This window comes from Telopea speciosissima, unplaced genomic scaffold (genome assembly GCF_018873765.1).
Source record: "Telopea speciosissima isolate NSW1024214 ecotype Mountain lineage unplaced genomic scaffold, Tspe_v1 Tspe_v1.0017, whole genome shotgun sequence".
NCBI lineage: Eukaryota > Viridiplantae > Streptophyta > Magnoliopsida > Proteales > Proteaceae > Telopea > Telopea speciosissima.
Window position 1 is genome coordinate 93,349 of NW_025317353.1, and position 12,905 is coordinate 106,253.

Below are 12,905 nucleotides of genomic sequence, written 5' to 3' on the forward strand. Positions count from 1 at the left end.
TGATGGTGGAATCAATCTCAAGGAGGTCTTCAAAAAAAAAACTGAACTCTTGAAGCCCAAAGTGCAGTCGAGTGGGTGGGTCCTTATAAGTGGAGAAACAGCCTTCAAAAAATCAGAAACAATAGAGGGCCCAAACTCCTAGATCGACAATTGCCAGAGTTTTTTTCAAAACCCTGTTTTTGTAAAAATCGATCGTAGGAGGTCTTGAAACTGTGATCAAATCTGAGATAAGAACTTGAACCAATAAGAAGAAAATCCTGCTGCAGGTTGTGGTCTTCAAAGGGAGGAGTTGATTCCTTGTAAGAGAAGTAGAAGCAATCCCCAAAAAGCTGAAGCTCCAAATTTCGCAGGCTGGAATGGCTGGTTCCTATCGAGCAGAATTATGTAGCATCCATGAGGTAATGGGGGCAGCAACTGGATCGAATGATCACCTCATCAGTGCTGCCCTATGTGAGAATAGAGAACAAGGGAGAAGAGAGAGAGGAGAGGAGAAAATCGAGAGAGAGGGAGAGAAGGAAAAAAACTGAAATTTGAAGAGGGGTGGTCCCTAATTTGAAATCTGCTTTGATACCATGTAGAGAGATTTAAAATTAGGGAAAGGCTTGGATAATTAATTCGTCCCAAGCACATCTGTATTTATAATAATAATGAAACAATAAACATAAGTACATGAGCAATGTGGGACTAAACCACATATAAGAAACAAACAAAATAACAAGGGGAAAAAGTCCAGAATGCCCCCACGGTATTCTGGCCCATATATCTAACAGTTTGCATCTTGTTACACTTGTTGGGTGTTATGAACTGAAGTTCTTTGGGTGTTAGAAGGAAAAAATACAACTTAGTCATGTCTTATAATAAGACAATGACAGAACTACCCTTATACAAAATATTCTAACAACTCTAACACAAGGGTCCACTGACCTCTGACATAATGTAAGAACACACCTAAAGGTAGTACACACTCCTCCCCAATCTAAGAAAAAAAAAATCTAGCAAGAGGGCAAACCACAAAACTTGAAGTAACTCAAATCACATATGCATTTCAATGTAGAATATCATCCCATGGCAACTCATACAACCTAAATGATGTAACTCACCGAAGTGCATCAACCGAGAGCACCACACTAGAACTTCAGATGAGAAATAGGCAAGAATAGAGAAGCTGGCGGTAACTTCAGGATGTGGGAGAATGAGTTGTGTTCCACCCACTCATTCCTTCATCGACTGGAGCCATGGGGGAAGGGAAGGATACTCTTGGGCAATTCCAATGAGATTGGTCTTACTTACAATGGAGGCCGGATGAGAGAGAAAATAGTAAGGGAGAAAACCAGCTGGCGGTAACCCTATTCTCCTTTCTTTTTCTTCCAATCGATATTCATGGCTGCTAATCTTCTTCCAAAGTGTCTTCTAGGTGATCAGAGAACTCTATAAGGTCTTCTTATTGTATCTTCTTACATGGTACAACCCCTATTGGACCCCTTTACATTTCTAAGGTTCCAAGAGAGGCCCAAAGAATGAGAGGGATCTCCTAGTCGACTCTCCAACCTTTGTGGCTCTGATACCAAGTTGGAAATGAGCAATGATCAAAGTGAAAGAGAAGAAAAGGAAAGAGAAGAAGTTAGAACAAGGAGGAAGATGGTGATAGGAGAAAGAGGGAAGAGTTAGATGAGTGCAAACTTGTAGAGAGAGTTGTAATGACTCTCCCCTACCATTAACATAAGATGATGGAAATTACATACACCTCCCTAGGAAGGTAAAAGGAAAAAAAATATAAAAGGTTAATACGAGCTAACCAACAAGATCATAACTATATACCCAAAATACCCTCATTACATAAACTCTCAACACATCCCACAGTAGAGCAGTTCTGAATCCCACAAAACCATGCTCTATTTCTCACAGAACCCACAAACTCAAGGCTAACTTGTTGCTCAAATTGTTGGGGTAGTGTGATCCCCTAGTCTTTATTTATAGCTTTAATGAAATAAGCAAAATAGGAAACTTCCCATGTGTGGAAGGAGGAATCTCTTACAACCTAAGTTTCCCAACAAATATAAATTCTTCTAGAACTTGACAAAATAGAAACTAACGCTAATCCCGTATAGGACTCAGATCCCTCATATTTGGGCTTAAAGAATTGGCCCATTACAATAGTAAACCTAAGATACTAAGCCAGTGCATATAACCCATTGGATACTCAAAATTAAACATATTGGTCCTTTCTTAGTCCAGTCCAATGGCCTGGTTTGCTTCTGTCTTCTTGTTCTTCTGAACTGCATCAGAAAGTCTCAATGAGAGTCTAGAATCCTCCCAGCCACTCTATAAAAGGGACTGCCTGTAAGCATTTTGGAGCAAGTTGAATGAAAGATTTCTCGTGTTGCTACTGCTAATTCTAGGACTTGAAGGTGCCTATTCCTCCAACGATACTGGATCAGACCTTGAACCAAAACCTGTCCAAGGAGTTGGACTCCTCCCATTCTCACCCCACTTATAATTCCCATATTAAATCTAAACACCCTACCCATCTACTGCAGTCCTAATATTTCCACCTATATTAGGTGCTGCTTGGCCTGAGTTACAGTAAGAAAGTTCAAAATTAGAAAGTAGGGCCAATTAGGAATATGAGAAAATAGAATCAGAATTGGAATTGAAAATATCAGTCGATACTCAACAGAAAACTCCATCCAATTATCAATTCTGAAACCAGAATTACAATCAGATCTCAGATCTGAAAGATCTCAACAAATCCTGGTTAGAATAGGAAACTGTAACCACATGCAAGGTTTGATCTTTATGCAAAATTATTAAATCAGATCAGGATACAAATAACAAAAGATCAGATTCAACAATACAACTTGAGAATCAGTTAAAGAAAACTCTAGAAACTGGAGAAACGATGAAGAACAGGACTTACTTGGAGGAAAATAAAGAAGAAGAAGATGAAGAAAAGGACGTGATATGATCTTGGAATCACCACCAATCAACCTACCGAGTTACCATAGTAAGGTTTGGAACTGAATCACCAAAGAACAGAAGCAAAGGCAACAAGCCAAATTAATTACTCAAATTCGTGTGCATGGTTGTAGCCCCTTACAAATTTATAAAAGAAAGGCCTAAACTAATTCTGAACTTATAAGGTATCTTAAACTAACTAGGAAATTGAAATAATGAAGAAAAGAGAATCAAATAAGGCTGGACTCTTAGGGACCTATTCCAGCCTAAGTAAAACACACAATAACATATAAATAAAGAACTAGGACTTAAGTAGACTAACTAATATAGTAAACCATGTATTCAGAATTAAAACCATAAATGTGGAAGGGGCTTATTACATCGATAAACCCAAAAATAAAAAGCCCAAGGGTCATTGTACCCAACTGTGGGCCAAAATAAAGTCTTCCGAGGCCCAATTGGCTAAATCGGACAATTTTAACTGCATCTCTATATTATTCAACTTTGACTGTTGGGGTGAGTGTGTGTGTGGGGACAAGGAACCTCTAATGGGAAAGGTAAAATTCAAATAGGATTTCCAAGTTGAGATTAAAGTAATAATACTTAGATCAAGTAGAGATTTTAGTTGGACAGAAGGTTAGGCTCAATTTTTAGGGTTGGAAATAAGAAGAAAAAAGTAAAAAAAACTAAAAGAATTTGTCCAATAAAAGTCAAGAGCACCATGAATCTTGAAATCTGAACCGTCAACTTCAAAAACAGGAAAAAATTCACCAAAAACAAGATCTGATTAAGAAGAAAAATACGATATAACAGTAGCAAGAGCAAGAAAGAAGCCTAACACAGCTGAAGAAAAGGTTTTTCACAAGAAAGGATGCAATCATTCAGTCAATGATCAACTATTTGTTTCCAATGCGCCCGCAGTCTGCTTATATAGACTTCTAGTAGGACTGGAGAAACAACTATCGAGAGCCGAGAGAATTTATTCTCAAACAAACCAAAACTCATCATATGACTGTATTAAAATATTAGCAACTTTGATGAGCATTTTTTTAATAGAACAACAAAATTACATTAGGCCACAAGGCCGAAAAGCATTGATGAACAAGTGTGCAAGTGAATATATAAGCTATCCCAATTTAGGGTCCATCAGTCCATGTACAAGACAAAATAAAAAAACAGAAGTTTTGACTCATTTCGTACAATTGGATGTGGTCCTATGTGCATTTGACCTCTTTTCCCATAAAAGAATATTAACTTAAAATTGACTCAACTCAGAACTCCAAAACAAATTAAAATTCTGACTATGCTTACTAAAAGTAAATTTCTGAAAGTGATAATTCTGTTGCAGTCTGATACCTGTTACTACAATGGCTTTAACAGAAAGTAAATAACCTTTCAAATGGCACCAAAGTGAAAGTTAGTGAGTTAATTTGTTTCTCTTACAAACATTAAGTTAGATTTAGGTTAATGAAGTAAGTGGAAGAGGAGAGGAGGTTGAAGGAAGAAGAGGAAGACAAGAGAAGAGGTTAGAGAAGAAGAGAGCTAGTTTTGGTTGTAATCGATTGTGATGGAGAGAGTTCTCCATTCACCTATATTGATTCAAACATAATAATAAAGAGAGAATTACAATCACCTCCCTAGGGAGGTACTAGAGAAATAAAGAAGAAAAAGAATTACATAATAAGACAACTAGTAAAGTAACTAGTTCCTAAACTACCCCTGTTACATGACTTCTAACACTTCTAACACTCCCCCTCAAGCTGGAGAATATATATCATGCATTCCCAGCTTGCTTAGGAGAGTACTAAACTGAGGAGAACCAAGAGCCTTGGTGAAGATATCTGCCAACTGATCATCAGTCTTCACAAAAGGAGTGCAAATGCAGTCAGAGTCAATCTTCTCCCGAATGAAATGTCTATCAACTTCAATGTGTTTAGTCCGGTCATGCTGAACAGGGTTGTGAGCAATACTGATGGCAGCCTTGTTGTCACAGTACATCCTCATGGGTCCTTCAGTGTCAAACCCCAATTCTTGAACAAGTCTCTTGAGCCAGATGAGTTCACACACCCCATGTGCCAAAGCTCTATATTCTGCCTCGGCACTAGATCTTGCAACAACATGCTGTTTCTTACTCCTCCATGTAACTAAGTTACCTCCCACAAAGGTACAATAGCCGGAGGTAGATCTCCTGTCTGTAATGGAACCAACCCAATCAGCATCTGTGAAGCCTTCCACTCTCAAGTGATTATGTCTTGCATATAGCAGTCCTTTCCCTGGAGAGGACTTCAAATACCTCAAAATGCGATACACAGCATCTAAATGGCCACTCTTGGGAGCATGCATAAATTGGCTGACAACTCCTACTGCATAAGAGATATCTGGCCGAGTCATAGAGAGATAGATAAGCTTCCCCACTAGCCTTTGATACTTGCCCGCATCAACAAGTGGAGGACCACAGTCATCTCCTAATTTGTGATTTTGCTCAATAGGAGAACTTGCTGGTTTGCAGCCTAGCATCCCTGTCTCTGTCAACAAATCAAGAATAAACCTTCTCTGACATATGTTGATTCCTTTCTTGGTCCTTGATACTTCAATTCCTAAGAAGTACTTTAAAGGACCCAGATCTTTGATTTCAAATTGCTGTACCAAATAGCTCTTCAAATTGCCTATCTCAACAGTATCATTTCCTGTGAGTCTGTGACCACGATGTCATCAACATAGACAATAAGAGCTGTGATAGTACCATTACTCTGCTTGGTAAAGAGGGTGTGGTCAGCTTGGCTCTGGGAATATCCATTCTTCAAAATGGCCTGTCGGAAGCGCTCAAACCATGCCTTTGGTGATTGTTTGAGACCATATAGAGCCTTCTTAAGGAGACATACTTTCCCTTCAGCTGAAGGCATCTTAAAGCCTGGAGGGGTTTGCATGTACACTTCCTCTTCCAAGTCACCATGAAGGAAGGCATTCTTCACATCCAACTGATATAAAGGCCAATCTTTATTGGCAGCCAAGGATAAAAGAATTCTTATTGAGTTATGCTTGGCCACAAGAGCAAATGTCTCCTGGTAGTCAATCCCATAGACTTGACTTTGTATCCCTTAGCCACCAACCTTGCTTTGTATCTCTCAATCGCCATCGATTTATACTGATTGTGTAGACCCATCTGCATCCAAGCAGGACACGTCCCTTGGGAAGATCCACAAGTTGCCAAGTACAATTCTTCTCAAGTGCCATCATTTCCTCGGACATGGCTTGTCTCCCTGGGTCGGGCAGCAGCATCACTAACATTCTTGGGAATAGAAGCAGTAGAGAGGGAAGTAACAAAGGCATGACCTGTAGGAGAAAGTGCATCATAGGAGACAAACTGGGATATGGGATTAGTACAAGTTCTCTTCCCTTTCCTAACAGCAATAGGAAGGTCCAAATCTGATGGAGGAGAAGGAGTGTTACCTGATTGAGAGGAGTGGATCTGGATCTGAGGAGGACTCTTGGTAGGTCTTCTTCCTTGTATTATGCAAGCCTTCACCCTTTTGGTATGTAATGTGGTAATCCTTTTCCTTACCAGAACCACTTTCAACAACCAACTCAGTATTTCCCCCTGGTTGATCATCAATCTCAACCACATCTACAGTTCTGTGTTTTCCAATGTCAAGCATAAAGTGAGATGTAGATAGAGGGGAAAGAAAGAAGTCATCAGCATTCAGCAGTTTGCTCACTCCCACAATGCTCCCCCTGAAGAGGATGCTGAGAAGGGACAAAGAAAGGTACAGACTCAAGAAAGGAAACATCCTTAGAAATGAGACAACGTTGGGAGGATGGGTGATAACATTTGTAACCCTTGGTAGTAGAAGAGTACCCGAGGAAGAGACACTTGAGAGCTTTGGGATCAAGTTTGGTGCGAGCAGATTTATTGACATGCACATAACAGACACAGCCAAAGACTCTCGGAGGAAGAGAGAAAGCAGAGACCTTGGGAGATAAGGTGTCCAAGGGAGATTTGAAGTTAAGAAGCTTGGTAGGCATACGATTGATGAGAAAGGAGGCAGTGAGAAGAGCTGCAGACCAGAAGGTCTTGGGAACATGCATGCCAAATAAGAGACTACGGGTAACTTCTAATAAATGGCGATTTTTCCTCTCAGCAACCCCATTTTGTTGGGGCGTGTCAACACACGCTAGCTGATGGATAATGCCATGAGTCGTAAAAAAGGATTGAAGACCACCAAACATGTACTCCCCCCCTTTGTCAGATCTGACAATTTTAATTTTCGTCTCAAATTGGGTAAGGATCATTTGATAGAAATTCTGGAAGGCTTCACAACCATCACTCTTATGTTTCAGAAGAACAGTCCATGTGGCACGTGAATAATCATCAACAAATGACACAAAGTAACGATAGCCAAATAGAGAAGTAGTAGGGGAAGGTCCCCAAACTTCAGTATGTATAATATGAAAAGGAGCAACAGTTCTATTACCATGATAAGGATAGGAAGACCGACAATGTTTAGCAAACATACATGGTTCACATTGAAAAATATGAGAGGGGGCAATAGAAGAAAATAAGTGAGGTAATTGTTTCCTCATTACAACAAAAGATGGATGGCCAAGACGCCGATGCCATAACATAACAGAATCCACAGAACTACTATCATGACGGCCACAGACATAGGATTGAGCTGTGGGCAAAAAAGGGTCAAAAAAGTAAAGGCCTTGCTCCTCACGTCCACTACCAATAATCTTCTTCGTCACCAAATCCTAAAAAAGGCAATGAGAAGGAAAAAATGTGACTCAACAATTGAGAAATTTAGTCAAATGACTCACAGATAAAAGGTTCAGTGTAAGGTTAGGGACATGAAGAACAGAATTAAGAGAAATAGATGATGTCACAGGGATATTACCCTTACCAGAGATGGAGGAAAGGGAGCCATCAGCTACCCTAACCTTATCCTTACCAGAACAAATGGTATAGGAATCATAATAACAAGACGTACCAGTCATGTGGTCTGTGGCACCAGAGTCAATGACCCAAGACTGTGCGGCAGAGGAAGCCGAAGTGGAGACCTGTAATGCTGAGGAGGATGAGGAACCAACCACACTAGATGTAGAGGACGTGCTCAACTGTGAAACAACCCTGCGGACCACTGCATCCATAAAGGTAGAGTCATCCTGTGGAGCATCAGCCTCAGTCGTCGCAGAATGAGCTCGAGCTCCCCCTCTACGGCCACCACGACCATGGGTACCGGGGGGCGACCATGAAGAGACCAACACCTATCCTTGGTGTGGCCAGTTCGCCCACAATGATCACACTTGAATCTGTCTCTGCCAACTCCACTGGCACTAACTGTCTCTACAATACTGGCTTCTCCCCTGTTAGGCCCTTGGCCTCTACCACCTCCACGGGTGTCCCGAAGAGAGCTGGAATTAAGGGCAGACCTCTCATGAGAAGAAGCAGGTGCTGCCATAGTAAGCCGCCGTGTCTCCTCACTCTGTACGTGACTGCAAACCTCACTAAGAGAAGGGAGAGGAGACCGGCCCAACAGTTGGAGTCTAACTGGCTCATAATCAGGATTCAGACCACTAAGTAAAGAAAATACACGCTCTTTTTCAAGTGTCTGATACACCTTAGCCTCATCTTCTGGGTTGGTCAAATGAAGGTCCCTGTAGTGGTCATACTCCTCCACAAGACCAAGGAACATACTATAGTACTCAGAAATAGTCCTATCACCTTGCTTCAAGGAGTGAATTCTTTGATGGAGCTGATAGACTTTGGCAGTGTCACCAACTCTGTCATAGGCTACAGAGACACTATCCTAGATAGCTTTGGCAGTCTCCTTCCTTATAAACCTTCTCCCAATCTCAGGCTTCATGGAGAAGATTAACCATGTCATAACTGTGGCATTTTCGGTTTCCCATTTCTCAAAGGTGGGTGAACTAGCCTCAGGAGCCTTGATAGTACCTGTGATATATCCAAGTTTTCCCCTACTCCTAAGAGAAAGTCTCACAGAGTGTGACCAATCCAAGTAATTGGTACCATCGAGCTTCACAAAAGAAATATGTTGGTGAGTGTTCTCATAAACCAACTGAGGAGCTATTGAAGGGGGCTGTGAATCAGTCGAACCAAGCTCAGAAGACTCAGTGTCAGGCATCATGTAAGGGAAATGGTACTTGACCATAAACCAGATAAACAACAGCAAATGGGGAGTATAAACTCAACCCAAAAAAAAAACAGTTCCCAACACAAAAAAGAGGACTCCAGCCAAGAAGAGCTTCACCCTAACACTCTCTCCGGAGTAAAATAGCTCACACAAGCTTCGAGATTGCAAATACAGATGTGCATAATCATCTCTCAAACCAAACAAGGAGTCCAATGTACCCTAAATGTAAGAACAACATTATCGGGTTTACCTAAGTAGATGAAGAACACCATAAACTGAGTTGTGCTCAACAAGGAGATACAACCATCAATGAAGGACACCAGAGGCTGAGAGAGGATCCTTTTACGATTCTAATAGGCCACTCCAATCACCAAGTTCATCCCCAAATAAGGAGAAACCAAGGTCTGCAGCCTGCAGCAGCGGAAAACAGAGCAGAAACTGGATCTCGCGAAAAGGAGCTGTGCTCAGATTGGGTCTTCAAGTAGCAAGAGGGAGCACAAGGTACTTAAAGAACATCCTTGGGCGATTCTAGAGAGCTATTCCAATGCTCAAACACATGCTGGAAGAAGGAGATACAGAGGCTGCAATGGGAAGCTGGCCGTAATCCTAGAGCAGGCCAGAAATGGCTCCAAATCTTCAAATGAGCTGCATCAAGGCTTAAACAGCAGCTGTAATGGCTAGAATAGATCACCCTGAATCTATTCCATAGTATTCTCACAGATTCTTTACAGAAGAGGCTTCTCCTTGAAATCCTTTATGACCTAGGATTTCAAAGAAAAGGAAAGAATGGAAACAGGGAGCTGGATTCGACTCTCAAACCTTTCGGCTCTGATACCAAGTTAGATTTAGGTTAATGAAGTAATGAAGTAAGTGGAAGAGGAGAGGAGGTTGAAGGAAGGAGAGGAAGACAAGAGAAGAGGTTAGAGAAGAAGAGAGCAAGTTTTGGTTGTAATCGATTGTGATGGAGAGAGTTCTCCATTCACCTATATTGATTCAAACATAATAATAAAGAGAGAATTACAATCACCTCCCTAGGGAGGTACTAGAGAAATAAAGAAGAAAAAGAATTATATAATAAGACAACTAGTAAAGTAACTAGTTCCTAAACTACCCCTGTTACATGACTTCTAACACTTCTAACACATTACTACAAAGAAGATGATGGAAATGCTCTGTATAACATAGTTATCAAGGCGATGCCTAGGCGGATGCCTTGCCACCTTGATTTTAGACCCTCTCCAACGCCATGGTCGCTTTGTCGCCTTGATAACTATGCTGTATAGTGATCCAAGATAAAAATAAAAATAAAATTGTCTATAGGGTCTACTTCATATGAAAGCCTCTTCTTAGTTGGATGTGGACTTTCTAGAAGAAACACCATAATTGGAAGACATAGTTTCTCCCACTTCATATTTATTTTCTCTTTTCTGTTTCTACTTTCTCTATAGATCTTCTATGCTGTGTTTAAGTTGTTCAGGATCATTGATCTTACATCCTATGGTCATGACACATGAATTCCTGATATACTAGTATAAGAAAATTGACATTCTTTGATCAAATTGTGGGCCGCTTTTTCTTAGTTCATGCCTTGTATCTTATTGCATTGTAATACGGTGACAAAGTTGTAAATCACAATAGGAGTAAAGACTGTAGGGAGAGGCGAAGATGAGAAGAGGAAGAAAGAAGAGAGAGCTTCAGAAGAAAGGGGCTGTAGTGAGTTATGATCTCACTTCAGCCAGTTTTACTAAAAATTCTTTTAAATTAAGTACCAGATATACATATACCCTTACAAACTTAATTAATCTCCCACAAGGCAACATTACATATCTCTCCCTAAATACCCTTATTCTATTAGACAATAGCATCAAAGATGTTGATAATATTAAAAAGTTAATAAATAAAATAAAAGAATACATTAGTTGAAGAATAGCCATGCCTAGGTCAAAACCCTCACCAAGGCGCACAAGGTAATGCCTTCCCACCTAGACGAGCACCATATTCACCAAAATAAGGTGGCTTCATGCCTCGTCTATCCCAACATGCCTTTTTGCCTTACCTGTATGGTTCTGGCTAGTTCTGGACTGATGAGGGACTAGGGCTCATTTCATTTTCCTTTTTACTTGGTTTCTAATTAGTGATTTTCGGGAGTATTGGAAGTTGAATATGCTGAATAATCTCTTATGTTTACTATTCATTGACATATATGTCGATGATTAAATTATTTCCACTTCTCCAAATTGTTTTGAGTGCTTTTGATGTGTTTGTTCTGCATTGAATCATTCCAGGGGGATTGTCAATGGGCAAAATGGTTGCTCTTATCTAGGATTAAGGGACGTGAATATGATGCGTCTTTCTCTAATGCCCGTTCTATTCTATCAAACAATGTAGTATCTGGTAGGAATCTCAGTGTTCTTGAGATCGATGAAATTGTACGTACTGTTGATGACATGGCAGAAGGAGGAGGGGAAATGGCTGCTTTAGCGACGCTTATGTATGCCCCTGCCCCAGTTCAACATTGCCTGAGCAGTGGAAGTGTAAATAGGCATTGTAGCTCCTCAGCCCAGTGTACATTGGAGAATTTGAGACCTACTCTACTACGCTTTCCCACACTGTGGCGAACTCTTGTTGCTGCATGCTTTGGACAGGATGTAGATGGCAGTTCCTTGGTTCCCAACACAAAAAATGGTCTAACTCTTAAAGTTTTACTAGCTCCTTTTTTAGTTTCATCAGCAAGAAAATTTATTTCTATATCGTTGTTGATTATTTGCGTCTTTCTACTTTTGATTTGATCTTCCAATTTACAGTATTTGGCAGCTCAGCCTTGTTGGACTTTTTGAATTGGCGTGAGAATATATTCTCTTCTAGTGGGCATGATACTTCACTGCTACAAATGCTTCCTTGCTGGTTCTCAAAGGGTATACGGAGATTGATTCAGCTTTTTGTCCAGGTTATTTGGTGCTTCTTCGTAACCTGAATACAGCATTTTTTTATATCTTCATAAATATTCTCCTAGTTTAGTCAATGAAGGTCCAATGTAATCAGGGCAATCATTTAATTGTGTATTCTATTGAAACTTTAGAACAATTGGAAATCCTATTGGGCTGCGCCCATCACAAAATTCAGACTGGCTGATTCAACCTAATATCCTGCCCAATCTTTGGCCAACACACTCTGGGTATCAGCAAGATTTGGATGTATTGGTGTTGGCTGATCTTGATTATTCATGCAATCTGTTCCTGAGTCTTGGAACCTTGAAAGTAACCCCTAATTTTGGTAGTGATGGTTTACTTTGTCCTTCAATGTGTAGGGCCCTCTTGGGTGGCAATCATTAACAGGTTTACCCGCTGGAGAATCTTTTTTGCATAAAGACGCTGGTTTTTTTGTTAGTGCACATGAAAGTGCTGAGGTCAGTGCCATTTCCTTGGAAGCAGCTATCCAAAAAAACGTTGAAGAGGAGCTGTATGCTTCTTCCCTGGTGGTAAGTCCTGTTTATTCACAACCCCCCCCCCCCAAAAAAAAAAAAAAAAAAAAAACAACTCAGATATCATATCATTATGTGCTTACAGCATTCTTAATTTAATATATAGATGAGTAGAGGGAAAAAGTGTCAGTAAACTTCATTTGGTTTCGTGAATCTGTTGAGAGAGAGAGAGAGAGAGAGAGATTTCCCCATGTCATACGGCATAAGAGCTGAAAATCAATGATAAAATAAGACAAATATGTTCTTAACATACAGCATATTCTTCTCATTGCCTTATATATGCCATACCGCATAAGAGCAGAAAATATGACGAATGT

At 40.3% G+C, this 12,905-nt stretch overlaps 1 protein-coding gene across 3 annotated transcripts in view; it reads left to right on the top strand.

Moving 5' to 3' along the window:
• Positions 1-12,905, top strand: part of LOC122647289 — a 99,003-nt gene that overhangs the window by 45,128 nt on the left and 40,970 nt on the right. For all 3 annotated transcript variants that reach the window (XM_043840706.1, XM_043840709.1, XM_043840707.1), the window contains 3 exons: positions 11,393-11,792; positions 11,912-12,054; positions 12,415-12,585. In XM_043840706.1, the coding sequence (XP_043696641.1) occupies positions 11,393-11,792; positions 11,912-12,054; positions 12,415-12,585 (714 nt within the window). The remainder of the gene's footprint in view (positions 1-11,392; positions 11,793-11,911; positions 12,055-12,414; positions 12,586-12,905) is intronic.